This window comes from Oncorhynchus masou, chromosome 11, assembly GCF_036934945.1.
Source record: "Oncorhynchus masou masou isolate Uvic2021 chromosome 11, UVic_Omas_1.1, whole genome shotgun sequence".
Classification (NCBI taxonomy): Eukaryota; Metazoa; Chordata; class Actinopteri; order Salmoniformes; family Salmonidae; genus Oncorhynchus; species Oncorhynchus masou.
The window spans coordinates 37,762,149-37,782,559 of NC_088222.1; the positions used below are offsets into that span (position 1 = coordinate 37,762,149).

The 20,411-nt window shown below is 43.8% G+C and overlaps 1 protein-coding gene across 1 annotated transcript in view; it reads right to left on the reverse strand.

Annotated features, from left to right (window-relative positions):
* The window catches only part of LOC135548630 (protein KIBRA-like), a 47,167-nt gene that overhangs the window by 21,221 nt on the left and 5,535 nt on the right, over positions 1-20,411 (reverse strand). Inside the window, exons 2-11 of the mRNA XM_064978435.1 lie at positions 18,389-18,498; positions 17,994-18,197; positions 17,431-17,507; positions 14,669-14,748; positions 13,387-13,516; positions 10,564-10,713; positions 10,234-10,304; positions 7,256-7,498; positions 5,692-5,781; positions 496-1,085 (exon numbers count right to left, since the gene is read on the reverse strand). Of these exons, the coding sequence (XP_064834507.1) occupies positions 496-1,085; positions 5,692-5,781; positions 7,256-7,498; positions 10,234-10,304; positions 10,564-10,713; positions 13,387-13,516; positions 14,669-14,748; positions 17,431-17,507; positions 17,994-18,197; positions 18,389-18,498 (1,745 nt within the window). The remainder of the gene's footprint in view (positions 1-495; positions 1,086-5,691; positions 5,782-7,255; positions 7,499-10,233; positions 10,305-10,563; positions 10,714-13,386; positions 13,517-14,668; positions 14,749-17,430; positions 17,508-17,993; positions 18,198-18,388; positions 18,499-20,411) is intronic.

A 20,411-nucleotide genomic window follows, 5' to 3' on the forward strand; every position in this document is an offset into this window, starting at 1 on the left:
TAAAGAAAATTATGTACTTTTTACTCCATATATTTTCCTTGACACCCAAAAGTACTCATGACATGTTGAATGCTGAGCAGGACAGGAAAATTGTCTAATTCACACACTTATCAAGAGAACATCCCTACTGCCTCTGATTTGGGGGACTCACTAAACACATGCTTAGTTTGTAAATTATGTCTGTGTTGCAGCATGCCCCTGACTATCTGTAAATAAAAAACAACAAGTAAATGATGCCGTTTGCTTTATATAAGGAATTTGAAATGATTTATACTTTCACTTTTGATACTAAAGTATATTTTAGCAATTACATGTACTTTTGATACTGAAGTATATTTACTCAAGTAGTATTTTACTGGGTGACTTTCACTTGAGTCACTTTACATTTACTCAAGTATGAAAATTGGGTACTTTTTCCACCATCACAGTGTCACAGTTCATACAATGACTTCTGACAATGCTGTACCAATGTCAGATAATAGACAGTGACTGTACCTTTAAGCACCTCTCCAGCCATGATCTGCTTCGTGTCCATCTCCACCCCTCCACCTCGCTGCTGCTCCTCCCTGTCCAGCCCCAGCTCCGTCAGCCTGCAATGTAGCTCCATATCCAGCCCCCCCGGGCCCCCCAAAACTGCAAACCCCTCCCCTGAGAGGAATGTGGAGTCCATGACCAGGGGCGAGCAAGGTGGCGAGAGCGACGACAGCGAAGACCTCGGTGACAGCGAGCTCATGGACCTTGGCGTCTCCGATCGTCTCAGCGCCTGTAGCCTGGTGCCGGCCTCCGCACCCCCGCCGATAACACCCCCAGTCCCGGCATCTACTACAGGGACCACCTCGTGCTCGTGGATGGTGGTGATTGAGCTGGAGGGCCGGAAGCTGAAGACCGGGCCACCCTCATGCAGTAGGGTTTCCAGTTTGTTCTGGAAGTCAGGGTCTCCCAGCTCAGGTTGCTCCAGGTAGATGTCAGTAAAGCTCAGGGAAGAGGTGGAGCCCAGGGAGGATGTGGTAGCCAAAGAGCCCCGGCTGGAGGTCAACGAGCCAAGGCTGCTGCCCGACGAACACGACAGCGTGCTGGCCGACAAACTGTAGGAAGAGAGGGAGGAGAGGGTTGGATTGAAAGAAGGAGGGAAGAGAGAAGGCAGAGAGAGAAAGAGAGGGGATGGAAGTAGATGGAGAGAAAAAGAGGCAGAGAGGAGAGGATTGGATAGGGAGAAGGAAGGAGAGACAGAATGAGGGCAGAGAGGAGGGAGAGAGAGAATTGGGAACAGAAAAAGGGGAGCAAGGGAACAACAGAGAGAGATAAAGAGAGATAGAAGACCACAGTGTTAGATGCACACTCCAGGCACACCTATGACCCAGCTGCGCTTCAGCTCACAGACAGCTGGTCTAACCTATGCCTCCTGTAGCCATTCCCCTGTCTGTGTGGGCACTGAAAATCACATTTTCCTCCCCTCTTTTAGCCCTCCGTAACTTCAAATGCATTTTTTGCTCTACAGTAAACATCCTAATTATAGCTTGGCAAGCTAATAAGGAATGACACAGGGGACTTTCTCTGCATCTCAGCCCTTTGATGTACTGTAAATCAACCAGAAAGAGAGGACGAATTAGGCATGATAGGAGAAAAAAAACAGAGACAGACACACAGAGAGACAGAGACAGATACAGATGCTCTCTCTGTCTCTCTCTATTGTTGATGTTAGTGCTGTGGAAAAGTACGTGCCCACTTTCTGATTTTCTTTATTTTTAGACTGAATGTTATCAGATATTCAACCAAAACCATATAACAGTGCATTCTGAAAGTATTCAAACCTCTTGACATTTCAGCCTTATTCTAAAATTGATTAAAATTAGGGATACACAATATAAAGAATCAAATTAAAATGTAAAAAAACAAACATTGGTGAGCATATCGGCAACATCGGCCTAATGTCTAGTTTAACGGCGATGTGCAAAACCGATGTCAAAGCTGACGTGCATCCCTATATAAACGTAGGTAGATGATGCCATGAAAAATACACAGAACAAAAGCAGAAAAATACTAAAGCAAACTGCCAACAACTAAACAAGCTCAAATCGAGCAGTCATTTATCCTCGCTAGGGTATGTGGGACGCTAGCGTCCCACCTGGCTAACATCCAGTGAGATTGCAGAGCGCCAAATTCAAATACAGAAATACTCATTATAAAAATTCAGAAAAGATACAACTATTTTACATTGGTTTAAAGATTAACTTCTTGTGAATCCAACCACGGTGTCAGTTTTCAAAAATGCTTTATGGCGAAAGCATACCTTACGATTATCTGAGAACATAGCCCAGCAGACAAATCATTACAAACAGTAACCAGCCAAGTAGAAGAGTAACAAGTCAGAAATAGAGATAAAATTAAACCCTTACCTTTGATGATCTTCATATGGTGGCACTCAGAAGACATTAATTTATTCAATAAATGTTCCTTTTGTTCGATAAAGTCTCTTTATATCCGAAAATCTCCATTTTGTTTGCGCATTTTCTTCAGTAATCCACAGGCTCAAATGCAGTCACAACAGCCAGACAAAAAGTCTAAATTGTATCCGTAAAGTTCATAGAAGCATGCCAAACATGACATGTCAAACATGTCAATCCTAAGGTTGTTTTTAGCCTAAATAATCTATAACATTTCAACCGGACAATAACGTTGTCAATATAAAAGGTAAACAAGAAAGGCACTTTCTGGTCGCGCGCATGAAAAAGCTCTGACACGGCAGGGTTCACTCATTGATTGCTCTTACTCCCTAATTTTTCAGAATACAAGCGTGAAACAATTTCTAGACTGTTGACATCTCGTGAAAGGAATTGGAACTAAAATTTGAGTCCTAAATCAATGGATAATGTAACGGCATTGAATAGAAAACAACAACAAAAATCCTACTTCCTGAATGGATTTTTCTCAGGTTTCGCCTGCCAAGTCAGTTCTGTTATACTCACAGACATTATTTTAACAGTTTTGGAAATTTTAGAGTGTTTTCTATCAAAATCTACTAATTATATGCATATCCTATCTTCTGGACCCGAGTAGAAAGTTGTTTAATTTGGGCATGCTTTTCATCCAAAATTCCAAATGCTGCCACCTACCCTAGAGAAGTTAAAAGAGCAAGACAATTTCAGGGCGACAACACAAAGGCCAAATCCATTTACACCAAGATAATGGAATTCATTGCCCCTGATAATCAACCGTTCTCTGTCGTGGATGATGTTGGCTTTTGCCGACTGATCGAGCACCTCGAACACACTACCAAGTAGGCACTTTTTTCAGATGTTGCCTTACCGGAGTTAGACAGTATTGTTGAAACGCACATCTATGAGCTTCTTGCTATGGGCGTCACTGCTATTAGCCTCACAACTGACATTTGGACCAGCGATACCACCCCCATGAGCATGCAGAGTCTGACAGCACAGTGGGTCGACAAGGATTTCGTACTGAGGAAAGCCCTACTGCATGCTCATAAATGTGCTGGTTCTCATTACACTGCTGCCATTTCAATGGCATTCGAAAACATGAACACACCACTAGCGCCATTCGAACTGACTTGAGAAATAAGCTAGTCAACTGTGTCTGCAGCAGACGTGATACCCTCTGTCATGGCATTGAAACGCCTGCTCAACGTACTGCCAACACATACCGTGGGGTTAAAACTTGCAAAAGTACTCGAGGCTGTGAACAAACGATTCGGTGGCATTCTCTCTGAGCCTCTTTACTGTGTCGCCGCCATGCTCGATGCTAGGTACAAGGATCGCTACTTCGATGCAGACAAGAAACAGGGTTTACGCGAAATGCTAGACACAGCTGGACAAGATGGAAACAGACAGTGAAAGTGCGCACCAAGGAAGAGAGGCCATGGACAGACAGAGCTGAAACTTCACTACTTGACATATATGATAAAATCCTGGTTGAGAATGAAATGACTGAGCAAATGAAACCGCAAGTAAGTGAAAAAAAAGTTTTTACTGGTAATGGGGACATACGTAAATGCCAACAAAACATTTTGGTCAGTGTGTGTGTGTTTCAACTATTTAACTGTACTACAATGCTTAAAAGGCCGCTAAAAACCCAGGCACAGACCTGGGTAAGTGTACCAAGGTGAAGGTGTCCAAAAATACAGTGTGCACTGTCACTGTGTCCGTTTCCATCTTCTCCAGTTATGTATGTAACATTTCACGTAAACCCCGTTTCTTGTCTGCATCAAAGTAGCGGTCCTTGTACATAGCGTTGAGCATGGTGGCGACACAGTAAAGAGGCTCAGAGAATGCCACCGAATCGCTTATTCACAGCCCGTGTCTGCAGTTTTGTTGAGCAGGCGTTTCAATGCCATGACAGAGGGTATCACATCTGCTGCAGGTGCAGTTGATGAGCTTATCTCTCGAGTCAGTTGTTCAAATGGAGCTAGATAGTGTGTTCATGTTTCCAAGCTTCAAACATGTTCTCAAATGCCATTGAAATGACAGCAGCGGTATGACAACCAGCACCTTCATGAGCATGCAATACAACTTTCCTCAGTACAAAATCCTCGATGACCCACTGTGCTCAGACTCAGCATGCTCATGGGGGTGACATCACTGGTCCTAATGTCAGTCGTGAAGCTAATAGCAGGGACACTATTACTGTTTAATTCCCTTTAATAGGGAATCATCTGAAAAATAGCTCACTTGGTAGTGTGTACCGGTGCTCGACCAGTCGGCGAAAGCCAACATCACCCACGACAGAGAACAGTTGATTGTCAAGGGCAATGAATTCCATTATCTTGGCATTAATGGATTTCGCCATTGAGTTGTCTCGCTGACATTTTCTTACTCTTTCAAATGACCGCTCGACTTGTTGACTGCTTGATCCACACAGCAGACATTGTGGGCTAGGTTAGGAATGCTGTGTTGCACGTGTAGCGCTAAATTTTACGTGGCGTCATTACGTCATGTACATACGCAACTCAGCTTTGACATCAGTTTGCACATCAGCGTTAAACTAGACATCAGGCCGATGTTGTAGCTAATATCGAGCAATTCCAATATGTTCACCGATATATCATGCATCCCTAGAAAATACTGTAGTCTACAACAGACCTCATGTGAACTTGGGGTTCAAGAAATGAGGGGAATGTGATCTTCACCATTCCCCAGCTCCCCTGTAGACCTTGGATTAAAATATCACTCTTTCCCCTCAGAGGGTAGCGAGTAGGCTCAGGACACCAGGCAAGGCCGGGTTGTGATGTTAATTGAAAATACCTTGATGAAACAGCTTGCAACTCTAAAGTTGCCTCGAAGGTAAAATGGGTTAATTGGATGAAAATGTTGAATGTTCAGAAGCACTAAGCCCATTTTGAGATGTGAGAGGTTAGATAGGAGAGGAGACTGTACTCATAGAAGTGTGTAGTGATTCGTGAACGACTTCAGAGCAGAGTGCAGTAGTGGTATACCATTACACCTTAGTGACTAGAACCTCACCAAGACCTCCACGGTAAAAATGTTGCCTGTGTCTCCATGTAGACAATAAAATGTATTCTTAAAATCGGTTTTCATTTTGAATGTGCACATCGAGTTGTGCAATAGGAGTTGACATGCTTAGTAGATACATTTAAGTGATTATGCCTCCTGAACTGGCAGTGTGGAAGTGTTGGGAGACAGTAGCTGAATGTGTTGTACAGACAGGTGTGCATACCTCTTGAGCTGAGTGTGTAGTGAAGAGGCCAGGCGAACCATCTCCTCCAGCTCTCTCACCAGCTCGTTTCTCTTACAGTGCAATCTCAATCTGATAGAAAACAAAACATGTTAGGTCACAGCCGGATTGAAAATATATACAGCAGTATTGACACAGTTAAAAGAGCAAAAGGCAGACACTTGTGTCTCATAAAAGACATCTTGTTATCCAGTTCTTTGTTTATTGGGGGAGTGTGTCAGTGTAATGAGGCTTTAATGGAAACAGGCCATAACATAATAACAGAGTCTTTTGATCATCTTCCAGGCCGCAGTTACAGAACCAGCAGTTAGAAAAAGGCATCTTTTGTTTCCAACCTACATCCCCGGTTAGTGACGCTCAGGTTACAGGAAGGGAGAAACCAGAGAGGGAACTCAATGCAGGTACAGTAGAGAACAGAGAACAAGGTAGCTTTTTAGGAAAGATAGAGGGGGAGAGGGAGGAGGAATATGAATGAGAGAAAGAGAGGAAAAGAGACAGGAATGTGAGAGAGAAAGGGAGAAGAGAATGTGAGCGAGCGAGAGGGGAGAATGTGCCAGAGTCACAAGGCCCAATTGTTGTAGTCCCCTTGGTTACCTGATCCAGAGTGCAGGTGTCCAATCACTAAAGGGTAAAAATGCACCTTACAGAGGGCCAGTGATGGGTAAGAGGCTCGGGGGAAGGGGTTCTACACTACATATAGTATCCACTTCTACAGTCTGTGATCCAATTACAATCATGAGCCATGAATGTCATGAAAAAAGGTTATGCGGATTGAAGCAGCCAACACAACAAAAGGTGCTCAGGTATGTCGTGTGTCTGGGAGTAACTCTTCCAGGGTCGACATACACAACGTTAGGTCAACATAGAGTGCACAGTGTGATGCTTTTCAACCGGTTTGACAGTGTTTTCTTGAATCCAGATGGCGACGTCGGTCTGTTTTCCATAGTTAGTGTTCAGTCTAGTTTCTATTAACAGAGCCCAGTCCATCACCATGTCCACATTAGTGAGTAGACCTTTGTGCTAATGTAACAGTCATATCAGGTGCTGCACCCGAGGCACTTGCACTATGTCTTTTCACTGCAGCTAAGGTACAGTATGTTGTGGGCCTTGCTCTGCCTATCTATTCCCTGTCTGTGAATATACTGCAGCCTAGTTCCAGTGGGATTCCAATGGCCCCCTCTCTCCTTCACGCAACAGACACGCCGACCCGTTGTCTGGCTTGCATTGAAATGAGATGTATAAATTATTCTTTTTATTTTTTTTAAATATACTCTTTTGGTGAGGTGCTGACTAACGGAACACTAAAAGCCAAAAAGTGTCAATAAAAGTTTCCTGCCAAGACAGAAGAGTGGATGACTAATTGAATCTCCTGTATCATTGTATGTGACCATAATGCTTTCCGGGTGTGCAGCTCTATTCCCTCTGTTATCCCTCCTTCCCTGACCGTGACCTTACCCAGGGATGGAGTGACGGCCAACTCTCAATAAGTCAGTGAGCCCCGGGGTGATCACGATTACTTAGTTGGGGATAAACATCCCATGCTCACCTCTCAGTCAGGGCCTTGCTCTGGTTGTCCCTGGCAGCCTGCAGGTCTCTCTCAAGCATCTTCTTCTCAGTCTCAATCTTCTCCTGTTCATTGGGCGCTCTCTTGCAGGGCTTGATGTACTGCAGTTCCTTCAGTAGCTCCTCCTTCTCATTGATGAGGATGAGGCGGTCGCGCTCCGGGTCTAGCAGCCCCGGCCAAGCCTCACTGTCCAGTTTGGCTATCTGCACCTCGATGGTGGCAATCCTGGGGTTGGAGGGAGGAGAGGACATCATATATAATTCATGTTCTTTTATGTTGTATTTAATTGTGTGGAGGAGAAGTTTAATAGAGATATAATATGGCTTATAACATGTTAAAGGTCATTATAAAAGGCTCATGAATGCTCATAGCAAGTTATAAAGTCACTCGACTGACACTTGATGATGGGTTGTGTTGGGAATAAGCAATCTGGATAACGTGAAAAATAATGATTTTATGAATATCACTCGCTGCAACAGAATACCATTGTGGATACCATTTCCATGTGTCTGTGTCCAGTATGAAGTAAGAGGTCGTTTCACGAGTCGGGCTGTGGGGGTCACGAAATTGTCAGCCGGTGATTGTCAAGCCAATAAGTCATTCTCACGGTAATTGACCGTTAATTAACATAAACACATTTAGCATCTCCTGGCTTCCACACTGATCTTTAGACAGGTCTAAAGAAACATGATATGAAGAAAATGTAGTCCATTTCAGAAGAACAGAATAGCATAAGTTGTCCTTACCGTTAGGTCCTGATGGGCTATACTAGTTAATTTAGTAGACAAGATTCACTTAGAATTCCGTTGCATTATTTTATAGTATGAAGAATACAATTGAACAAAGCTGAATAAAATTGAAAGGATGAGGGCGTGTACACATGCGACTATTCTGTGTTGAGCTATGAATAAGCACATATGAAATCATGGAACCAAAAAAAAGAAAAAAAAAGTGTTAAACAAATACATTCTATATTTGAGATCAAAACTTATCACACGTGATTGCGAGTGGTGATACAAACCTTAACAAAACATATAGGCCTATGGGCTAGGCTACATGAGACTAGGACTGGGGAAAAGTGGCACAAAAAATAAATGTATGCTCTGTTCCTTTGCCTGCACATGCTGGGCATCATTCACATGTGATAATATTCTCACCCATCAGACTATTCTCAATTTAATCTGGTCTTTACATGTACTAAATAATGTGTGTGAAATTAATTATAATTTAGAAATGGGCCATTATCATGCACCAGTCAGAACAGGGGCGGTGGGAAATAGAAGACGTCATCCGGATGCACTTGAAGGAGGACGCTTTCCCACAGTTCATTTTCATGCCAGCCTGGTAGGCTACTTCGGTTGTACAGCAAAGCAATATTAGGGAAGTTGCTAAATAAATAAATAAATAAATAAATAAAGTAGACCTAGCCTATAGAATCTTCCTCTTTTTAACAGAGGCCATCAAAAGTATTTTCTCAATCAATTGCATATCCTATGGAAATGTTGCACAACTCGGGCTTATAGGAACACATTTTATTCCATGCATCAACCAGCTATGAGGAGCTGGCTCCCACTGCGCAACAGGTGGTCCTATACCGCTCAAACTCAATGTCAGGGCTCCCATGATCACACAGCCACACAATCTCCATAGACATACATTGGCAGTAGAATGGCCTTACTAAAGAGATTGGTGACTTTCAACGTGGTACCGTCATAGGATGTTACCTTTCCAACAAGTCAACTCGTCAAATTTCTGCCCTGCCAGAGCTGCCCCGCCAGAGCTGCCCCAGTCAACTGAGAGTGATGTTATTGTGAAGTCAAAAAGTTCAAGAGCAACAATGCCTCAGCCGTGAAGTGGTAGGCCACACAAGCTCACAGAACGGGACCGCCGAGTGCTGAAGTGCGTAAAAATCATCGGCCCGCGGTTAAAACATTCACTACAGAGTTCCGAATTGGGTTTCCATGGCCGAGCAGCCGCACACAAGCCTAAAATCACCATGTGCAATGCCAAGCATCGACTGGAGTGGTGTAAAGCTCGCCGCCATTGGACTCTGCAGCAGTGGAAACACGTTCTCTGGAGTGATGAATCACGCTTCACCATCTGGCAGTCCGACGGACGAATCTGGGTATGGCGGATGCCAGGAGAACGCTACCTGCCCCAATGCATAGTGCCAACTGTAAAGTTTGGTGGAGGAGGAATAATGGTCTTGGGCTGTTTTTCATGGTTTGGGCTAGGCCCCCTTAGTTCCAATGAAGGGAAACAACGCTAAAGCATACAATGACATTTTAGATGATTCTGTGTTTCCAACTTTGTGGAAACAGTTTGGGGAAGGCCCATTCCTGTTTCAGCATGACAATGCCCCAATGCACAAAGTGAGGTCCATACAGAAATGGTTTGTCGAGATCGGTGTGGAATGACTGGCCTGCACAGAGTCCTGACCTCAAACCCATCAAAAACCTTTTGGATGAATTGGAATGTCGACTGCGAGCCAGGCATAATCGCCCAACATCAGTGCCCAACCTCACTAATGCTCTTCTGGCTGAAAGGAAGCAAGCCCCCACAGCAATGTCCAACATCTAGTGAAAAGCCTTCCCAAGGGGTGGAGGCTGTAAAAGAAGCAAAGGGGGGACCAACTCCATATTAATGCCCATGATTTTGGAATGAGATTTACGACGAGCAGGTGTCCACATACTTTTGGTCATGTAGTGTACCTTTCTAGCTAATAGACTATTGTTAGAGTTTACACTTCATCTTCCAATGAAATGCGGGAAGGTCAAAACTGTCTACCAAATCTATTCATTTTAAAATGTTGATTACTTCTACCTGCCAATATCATTCACCTGATAAGACTTAATGTTACTTTTTTTTAAATGTGCTAACATACGATGGGGTTCCCTGGGTTGCCGGTTGGCCTGGGAAAGAAAAGTTTGAAAAACCCTTATTTGGGTTACACAAGTTACCTTCTTTTTGCTTCTTCATACTTCAGGCTTAGTCGAACCTTCTCTGCCAACTTGTTGGTGTTGGTCCCAAACTGGATCAAACAAAAGAATAACAGAACTGAAGGTGTGGTGTGACAAACCTACATTCTGATCAATTAGTGATGCAAGCAGTATCTGTGCATCATTCCATGGCACGCTTCCAAAGGTTACACCTGGGTCCTGTTCATTAGGTCACACCAACGCAAAACATTTTTAAACAGAAAACGAAAACAAGCATTTCTTATTGGACAAGTCCAGGTAGTGCCTCCCAATTTGTCCATTTGGTGCCAACTGAACACAACCTCCTCTCACCTCAGCAGGTATGTCTGTCTGGGAGCTGGTTTCGGAGTAGAGTCGAGGGATGGACAGCTCAGAGTTGGCCAGCGAGGGGCTGCTGCCCCACAGGTCAGACTGAGAACCCACTGAGTCCAGCTGGAAGCCATCCTTAAGCACTGCTAGTTTCTACAGGGAGAGGAGACAGACATACTGTGTACAGGCTTGACACATCAGAGAGAAGTCACGGCTAGTATGGTTTACATATTTTGCTGTGTGTCTTGAATTTACAAAGCTCCTGTCCTATGGTTTCAGTCTATAATACAGACCATAGTCGTGTTCATAGAGATGGGAGTCCTGTACATTGCATAAAGATGTGCTTTTGCAAGTGGCCAAACATGGTAACCTAAATCAATGATCAAATCAGTGCAGTCAGTGATAAAATAAATAATAAATGGCTCAGCACTGAATCACAGAGTGGAATGAACCTCATCTTTAATATTAAAGTACACAATTGAAGCAAAACCAGCAAAGACAAGACTGGCAACTGACACAATGCTGACTGAGTTGGACAGGCTTCATACACTGCAGTCAGACAGAATATACAAATCAGACACACATACAGTTGAAGATGGAAGTTTACATACACTTAGGTTGGAGTCATTAAAACTCGTTTTTCAACCACTGCACACATTTCTTGTTAACAAAAAAATAGTTTTGGCAAGTCAGTTAGGACATCTACTTTGAGCATGACACAAGTAATTTTTCCAAAAATTGTTTACAGACAGATAATTTCATGTATAATTCACTGTATCACAATTCCAGTGGATGAAAAGTTAACATACACTAAGTTGACGTTGCCTTTAAACAGCGTGGAAAATTCCAGAAAATAATGTCATGGCTTTGGAAGCTTCTCATAGGCTAATTGACACAATTTGAGTCAATTGGAGGGGTACATGTGGATGTATTTCAAGGCCTGCCTTCAAACTATTTGCTTGACATGGGAAAATCAAAAGAAATCAGAAAATAAACTGTAGACCTTCACAAGTCTGGTTCATCCTTGGGAGCAATTTCCAAATGTCTGAAAGTACCACGTTCATCAGTACAAACAAAAGTGTGCATAACCTGAAAGGCCGCTCAGCAAGGAAGAAGCCACTGCCTCAAAGCCAACATAAAAAAAGCCAGACCACGGTTTGCAACTGCACATGGGGATAAAGATCGTACTTTATGGAGAAATGTCCACTGGTCCGATGAAACAAAAATAGAACTGTTTGGCCATAATGACCATCGTTATGTTTGGAGGAAAAAGGGGGAGGCTTGCAAGACGAAGAACATCAACTCAACCGTGAAGCACTAGGGTGGCAGGATCATGTTGTGGGGGTGCTTCGCTGCAGAAGGGACTGGTGCACTTCACAAAATAGATAGCATCATGAGGACGGACAAATAAGGGGATATATTGAAGCAACATCTCAAGACATCAGTCAGGAAGTTAAAGCTTGGTCGCGATTGGGTCTTCCAAATGAACAATGACCCCAAGCATACTTCCAAAGTTGTGGAAAAATGGCTTAAGGACAACAAAGTCAAGGTATTGGAGTGGCCATCACAAAGCCCTGACCTCAATCATACACAACATTTGTAGACAGAAATGAAAAAGTGTGTGCGAGTAAGGAAGCCTAAAAACCTGACTCAGTTACACAAGCTTTGTCAGGAGGAATGGGCCAAAATTCACTCAACTTATTGTGAGAAGCTTGTTGAAGGCTACCCGAAACATTTGACCCAAGTTAAAGAATTTAAAGGCAATGCTACCAAATACTAATTGAGTGTAAGTAAACGTTTGACCCACTGGGGATGTGATGAAAGAAATAAAAGCGGAATAAATTATTCTCTCTACTATTATTCTGACATTTCACATTCTTAAAATAAAGTGGTAATCCTAACTGGCCTAAAACAGGGAATTCTTCCTAAGATTAAATGTCAGGAATTGTGAAAAACTGAGTTTAAATGTATTTGGCTAAGGTATATGTAAACTTCCGACTTCAACTGTACATACAACTGAACTGTCAGCTGCAGAAGGCTGGGGAGGGGAGACAGCCCAGTGGAGAGAGAGAGAGAGAGAGCACATGAGAGAGAAAGAGGCTCTGCATTATTAAACACAACCCAGCCCCTACTAACAAACACAGTGTTTGTTGTTTTCTACTGCCACCCAGATTAAAACTGGGGCACATTTGATGTGCGTGTGTGTGGGTTTTGCATGAGCACACGTGTGTCCCACTCCCTCAGGTCAAAGCAGAGGAGGAAGCATGAAGAAGGTAGGTCGACTACCAACCCCTCCTCCAGCTCAGCTTCTAAAAGACTTAGCATGCTGCTGAATCATTGATTGAGCAGCAAAGACATGACAGAGTCTGCAGTACCAGGCGGTCTTGTCCGTCTGTCTGCTACTCAGCCCAGGGGCGCTGGGACAGGAGAGGGGAGACGGAGAGGTTGCAGGGGACACCGGTAACAAGGGAGGGTGGGACATACACCAGCAGAGAGAAAATGCTGTGCCATGTGAGATGAAGAGGAACACGAGACCAAGACGAGACTCTGCAGCTCCTGTCTACTCCCTTTCTTCTTCGCTCTCTCCTTTCTCTTTCCCTCCCTGACCATCAGCCCACCCCATCTCCCTCCCTCTTTACACCTCTCCCTCCTTTCCATGACAGTCAGTCTAGCTCAAACCCCCCCCCCCCCCCCCCTCACTCCTGCATCCTCTGATCCCCCCCATCGTCTCATATGAAGCTGACAGGCTGTCATCTACCCATCTCCTCATAGCACTACAACACCTGACCCCCATCCCCTCCCTCCCTCATCCCCCTCCCCGCTTACCTGCATGAGCTCCTGTTTCTCCTTCTCCCCGGAGCTGATGGCGTCCTTGATAGACTTGACTTCGTTCAGAATGGCCTGCGCCTCATGGAGCTTGAAGCCGTACGGCGCACTGGACACCTTGTGATCGATCCTTGAGGGAGGGGAGGGGAAGAAGAGGGATAAGGTGGGAGAGGGAGAGAAAGTGAGGGAGAAAAAAAGTGAAAAAGTGACAAGTTGGAAACTGACCAGCCAGTGATATAGGTTATGAAACTGTGAATCAGTGAGTATGCCTAAATACTACATAGATAGCACTATCAGACTTGTACATTTTTGCTCTCATATTATTCATCTTTAGTTTTGTGTTTGTTAAAGAGGTCTGTTGTTTAAAAATAACATTTAATTTTCACTATGAAAATACTAGTGACACTTTTAAACCATCCTGATTAGAGTGAACAATAACAAAATGAAGGATCCAGGACGGGAACAAAACTGGATTTTAAGGGCCACAGGTGTAGAGGAAAGAGCCTGAAGCCCAGACAGTCAGCTACACATGGAGAGACCGTCCGTGGCAGCAGCATCAAATATGTAAAGTCAGTCAACAGCAAGTCATGCATGCAGTGGAATAACAGGTCTTTCCACATTGTTCAGAGAGCAGAGGAAAGGAGGGAGGGGGCAGCACTCCTTCACTGAAGACCAAGGAGAACTAGAACCAGTGAAGCCTATCCAAGCCTTTTCCACTACAGTATAAATATATACTGTTAGAATAGATACTCTCGTTATATTTCGGTCTTTTGTTATAAAGACCCTGAAGTATTTTCTCTGGGAAAGGAGAGTTGAGGACGGACAGAATGTTGCAGTGTTCGTATATTAGTACGGTTTCATGATTGTTGGTAAATGTTTGATAGCAAAGGAAGGTTTGAAATTTGATGGCAAAATGAAGGTCACGGAAGAACGGTTGGAATCCAGTCGAACTACTATGTAGCTTGTCATTCGTTTAAAAGAATTTAACTCACTGAACTGAGGCAGGGCCCATCTGTCTTTTTCCACAACACAGATGCAAGAGGCGGCACTCCAGGCATTCCAAGAGAAATGTGTTTCATAGACAACAATTGTGATATTTGACCATTCTGAGGGTCATCATCAAATTCAGTCAGGGAGCTGCCTTTTCAACCAGGGTGAGATGAGGGCTTCGAGTGTGTTGATAATGGGAATCTTTTTACGGCTGTATCGAAGAAAAAAAAAACAGAAGCCTACTACTACTACTACTAATTGTGATTGTGTAATGATGTTGGGTTGCACTTACTCTTTCAGTGTTTCAAAGCCCTGCTCTTTATGCTGCAATTCTTGTTTCATGCAGGCGAGGTCCCTCTTCAGCTTATTCACCTGAGACAAACAAATCAAATCTTATTTCTCACATACACATGGTTAGCAGATGTTAATGCGAGTGTAGCGAAATGCTTGTGCTTCTAGTTCTGACAGTGCAGTAATATCTAACAAGTAATCGAACAATTCCCCAACAACCACCTTATACACACAAATCTAAAGGGGTGAATGAGAATATGTACATATAAGTATATGGATGAGCGATGGCCAAGCGGCATAGGCAAGGTGCAGTTGATGGTATAAAATACAGTATATACACGTGATATGAGTAATGTAAGATATGTAGACATTATTAAAGTGACATTGTTTAGTAGCTCGTGATCCACTTATTAAAGTGGCCAGTGCTTGGGTCTCATGTAGGCAGCATCCTCTCTGAGATAGTGATTGCTGTTTAGTAGTCTGATGGCCTTGAGTGACCGGAATAGAGTTATTTCACTGAGAAGAAAAAAAAAGTGCCCAAATTGAAATACTATTGATTACTGGCAATATGATTATGTTCGGCTTATTCAACTGAGAGAAACACACTGCATGTTTTACTGAAATTAAAAATCCCCAGTTGTAATACTATTGATTACGGAAGATATGATTATTCGGCTATATTTGGGAACAGCTTTTGTTATATTCGGCTATATTTGGATTATGTTTGTTTCATGAAGAAAAATTATTTGGATATAACTTATAGGCCGATTACATATTATTAAAGCAAAACATTCCCTTATTGTTTTTTTAATGAAATGTGAAGGAAACATGGAGGAAACATCCACAAATAATCCAGAGGGTGTTATTTAAGTGATAATGACCGAGAAGCCGGTGTTCGGAGGATATATTAGCATAGGTGTTGTTGGGCCCGAGACAAACATATTCAAACAATGATCGACATATTTTCATTAAAAACGCTATTTTGATTAATTAAAATCATACCATTTCTATTTTACCCCTTTTTTCTCCTCAATTTCCTGGTATACAATTGGTAGTAGTTACAGTCTTGTCTCATCGCTGCAACTCCTGTATGGACTCGGGAGAGGCGAAGGTCGAGAGCCATGCGTCCTCCGAAACACAACCCAACCAAGCCGCACTGCTTCTTGACACAATGCCCATCCAACCCGGAAGCCAGCCGCACTATAGTGTCGGAGGAAACACCGTACGCCTGGAAACCTGGTCAGCGTGCACTGCGGCCGGCCCGCCACAGGATTCACTAGTGCACAATGAGACAAGGATATCCCTGCCAGCCAAACCCTCCCTAACCCAGACGACGCTGGGCCAATTGTGCGCTGCCCCATGGGCCTCCTAGTCGTGGCCGTCTGCGACAGAACCTGCCTTAGACCACCACGCCACCCGGGAGGCCCTATTCATACTATTTCACCCTTCCACAAGATGTAGTTTTGTTTCGGGACTATGATTGCTAGCCAAGCCGGCTGGTTGTTGCGTCTATTGGTTCCGTGGACAGAGACGCGACCCAGTCATTGTCTTTTTGTTCTGTATCTATGGACGGGACCCAGTCGTTCATTCTAAATGTTCCATTGCCATACTGGCTGGCAACATTCTTATCCCTTGTTGGCTCACTAGCCAAATACAGCTAACTTAGTCATGTCAAACAGTGCAAAAACAACAACAGTAGCTGCATTTGTTTAAGCTGTTTTCTAGTGACATTTATTTGAATACATCCATAACAATGAGCTAATGAGGCACGATTTCACCTGGCATAGAAAATACGTTCTCTCATTAGGACACAACTTCAAACTGAACCTGGAAAGAGTGCAAACTAGCTGCACTTTGTTACGTTTTACCTTTTTTCAATTGATATTTATTTGCATATATATCCATAAAAATGATGCCAGCTGATTCATGTTTTCGACTGACTGAGAAATGATGCCTGCCACTCTCTTCCCGACCCCTACACGTTCATTACTTTGGGACAGTTGGAGATCAAATTTGAAAATTGAAACAATGTTGCAAATGTCGGAGACAGACAGCTAGGTTTATATACAAATCTCCGCTGCTGAAAAATAAATGTTAGTCTAAAAGAAAGGTGAGATAACATCTATATGCTTTTTAATGGTGGAGATCATGTTAACGTCCCTGCCTGGGCTGATGAGACAGTGGATTGCGCAGTCAAATGGAATAGAGTAAAAAAGCATTTTAACATCATATATTTAGCTGGTGGTAACTTGTGGAATAGACACGGGCTAGAATGCGCTTTTAACCAATCAGAATTAGCCCACCCGTTGTATAATGTTGCACAACGCCAACCGACAGCTCTGGGATTCGTCCCAAATGGCACCCTATGTAGTTAACTACTTTTGACCAGAGCCATAAGGGCCCTGGTCAAAAGTAGTACACTATATAGGGAATGAGATGCAATTTGGGACCCATCCCTGGGTGGAGGTCTCAGACAAAGATGTCACTTACACACATTCCTCCTTTACAATGAGAAAGAGTTGGACACTCAGTCACTTAGCAACAGTCCATTGGACTAAGCCTTTTTCATGCACTAATGTTTGCAAATCTTAGGGATGAGAATTAAGCCAAAACAGGAGACTTAAGGACACATATGGGTATACACATCCATTCCTAATGATTACTGAACACACGTAAAGCAGGCCATAGTTGGAGTACGGAGATGGTGTAAAAAAAAAAATGTTATTAAAAAAAAATATTTAAAAAAAAAAAACAGTTTCTTACCCTACTTTTGGAAGTGACTATCTCCGCTTTGAGGATTTCTGGGTCATATTTACTGCTGGAGGACGATCTGGAATTCACTGTGGGAGATAAGAGCCAGGGTGTTATCTAATCCTCTACATCACGCTATTCAAAGGCCCTACTCATCAATCCCCTGTGTGTTATCAAACTACTGTAAATCACCACTTCAAGTCTGAGCAATGGCAGAGGATTCCTCTTAGGAATGGAGTCAAGTTAAATAAGTAGGGAGTAGCTTTAATTCCCCAAAAATGTAAATTACTGACAACTTGAGTGAACTGATGTGCTGTAATCCTGTGATCAAATTTATGTGCACCTCCCCAGTGTCAAAAGCGTTGCATCACTCAGAAGAATAATAAAAGACAACCAATCACTCTAGTTCTCTTCTCTTTTGCCACCTAATCTCTCTGGTTCCTTGCCCCCTGTTTACGTACAGCCCTTCAAGTTTCCTGGCTTCTCTGCCCCCTTTTGACCCTCATCACCGTTGCTACGTGCACACCTGTTCCTTCTGCCAGCCCATAAACCTGCCCCCCCCGGCTTGTCCTTACAGCTGGTCTGAGAGGTGGACTTGTCTTTCCAGGCGTCATTGAGCTGGCGGTACTCCTGCTGGGCCAGGCGAAGCCGCTGCTCCTTCACCTGGTAGATCTCTTTCTGGGCGCTCAGCGAGTCCTTGGCCACGTCCAGGTACTCCCGCAGCATGACCTCCTGCTCCCGCTGCCACTGGGCCCGTGGGTCCTCCAGCTGAGTGCTCTCTGATGGTGGTAGAGGGGAAAGAGAGAGATCAAGGGGAGAGGAAAGGGAGACAGAACATAACAAACAAGAAAGAATGAGAGAAGAAATGTTGAAATAATTTTGCATCTTGATTTGACTGGCCATGTGTTTCTTCACAAATGTGTGATGAATATGGGTGCCAGAAGTTAGTGTTATGGAGAATTGGACTCACTTGTGTTATGGTCCACATAGTAGGCCCCGACATTGGGGTCGTAGGCCTCCTCCCAACCCACTGGCAGCTCATCGCCAATGCAGTCAGCAAATGTCAGAGGTTTAGTCTGCCTGAAAATCACACACAAGAAACAACAGTCAACTGATGGTAAGAATTAGAGGTGTCAGAGCAAAAGTAAATCAGGATGACCATGACAAGAGTGGGCCAGCCAGGGTGCATGCAAAGATAGATCATTTGGTTGTCACTGAGGGCTACCAGAATTGCACGATGTCTGTGTGTCTCTAATAAAAGGGGTCTAATTAGAATAGGTCTCTATTCGCATCGAGTGGGGTTTGCAAAGCACAATAGCCCGGAAGCTGGGACCTGGCATTTCACAAATTTCCTAGAGGTTTCTGAGGCAACCCCTCCAGGCCTTCCAACACCAAGCCAGGCTCAGGATCACAGGATACCCAGGAGACCTCAGTGGCCACCATACATAAAAGGCTCCTCAGGAAGACTACCAGCACGACCAATGTGCAAAGTGCCAATGGAAAAAGAGAAGGGCGCTATTTGCAGTAACATCCAAGAATCAGCATTTCAGTTCGTACATTAGGTGGGTTGGATATATTCAGGTGGTCTTTTTCATGCTGATCTAACTTGGCACACTTGGGTTCACAATTAACCTAATCCTAATTTCCCTCATAGCTATGACATCAACCTAGGTTGAAGGATAGAAAACATAAGCTTATGCCAGTTATCAGTGGCGTAGGCTACATGTGGGAAAACTTGTCTTGATCTATTCCTTTGCTCAAACTCTTTTCTGCAGACGGCTGATATTACCATCCCCACAGACACTTTTGCTCAGGGTGAAACCCAACGGGTTCCTTTTTAACTTTATGAATAATGAAAAAGGCCTGTTCTAAATGTATCTCAGAGGAAACGGCTTTGCGGAGAGAAAAACAAAAATTCTCAAAAAGCTGTCTACTGGTGCCAGGTCCTTTGAGTGACTGTGTGCGCATCATCCCATTATTTGATTCATTCCACTGTCGCTGTCCTCTCACCCCTGCAAATCCAGTCCCCTAATCACTCGGAGCTGATGGCCGAATTCATCATTACCCTCCGAAAAGCGCGGACTTACTGTCTCAATAGACCAATCAGAGGGCTTTAAATAGGCCCAGAGCTTAGCGTGAGCCACTCACTGGCTGTGCATTGGCATGCAAGACCTCTTCCAGTCTGTCTGGAGTGGACACCAGGCTGACATCTCCTAATCTCTTCAAACAGTGATGAGTCTTCCAATAACTCATTTGGGTAGTGAGTGAGTGACCCCCTTAAGGCTTCTATAATGGTATTTTGTGAACCACATGATAAAACAAATCCTGTTTCTTTCCAGCCTTTTCTATAAGCTGTGTGATATAAGAAATACCTGGCGCGACCATCCCTTAGGAAAGCACTCCTCTGGAGGATAGGTTTTTTTCAAGATTCTGTTGAATCTATTTAAACCCATTAACTACTAGGCCTACCTTATGGGCAGTATGTGTGAGTTGCTTACAAATACAAGCATTAGTTGGTTTCCCCTAACTAATGCGTCACTGTCATCAAGAAGCTTAGCTAGCTAACTTGCTAGCAAACAAACCAGCTATGTTTAGACTCAAAGTAAAGGGATGGTGTTTGGAGTTGGCAGGCTCGTTGAAGTTGAGCCGTTTTCTCCAGTGGTTAGCTTCATTGTTGACTATTCGACTGACTTGCAGTGTGCTTCTCTGGTGCCTTCGCGGCTGTCGTGGCTTCACCCAAGTGGGTGCAACACATCGGTAGTGGAGGATTCTACCCATAAGAGTCTGACTTTAGAGACTAATACTGAGAAGTGCTGCTTCAGAGATGGCAAGTCCACGGTGCCCTGATGAAAGGTTCTGGACCAGTCTGAAACCCCCTGGATGTGCCCCCCCTCGGTTTCATCTCAACTGCCTCTACTTTACATGTCCTCCTGGGCTGACTGCTTTGTTTAACTAGGCAAGTCAGTTAAGAACCAATTCTAAAACCGCTGAGG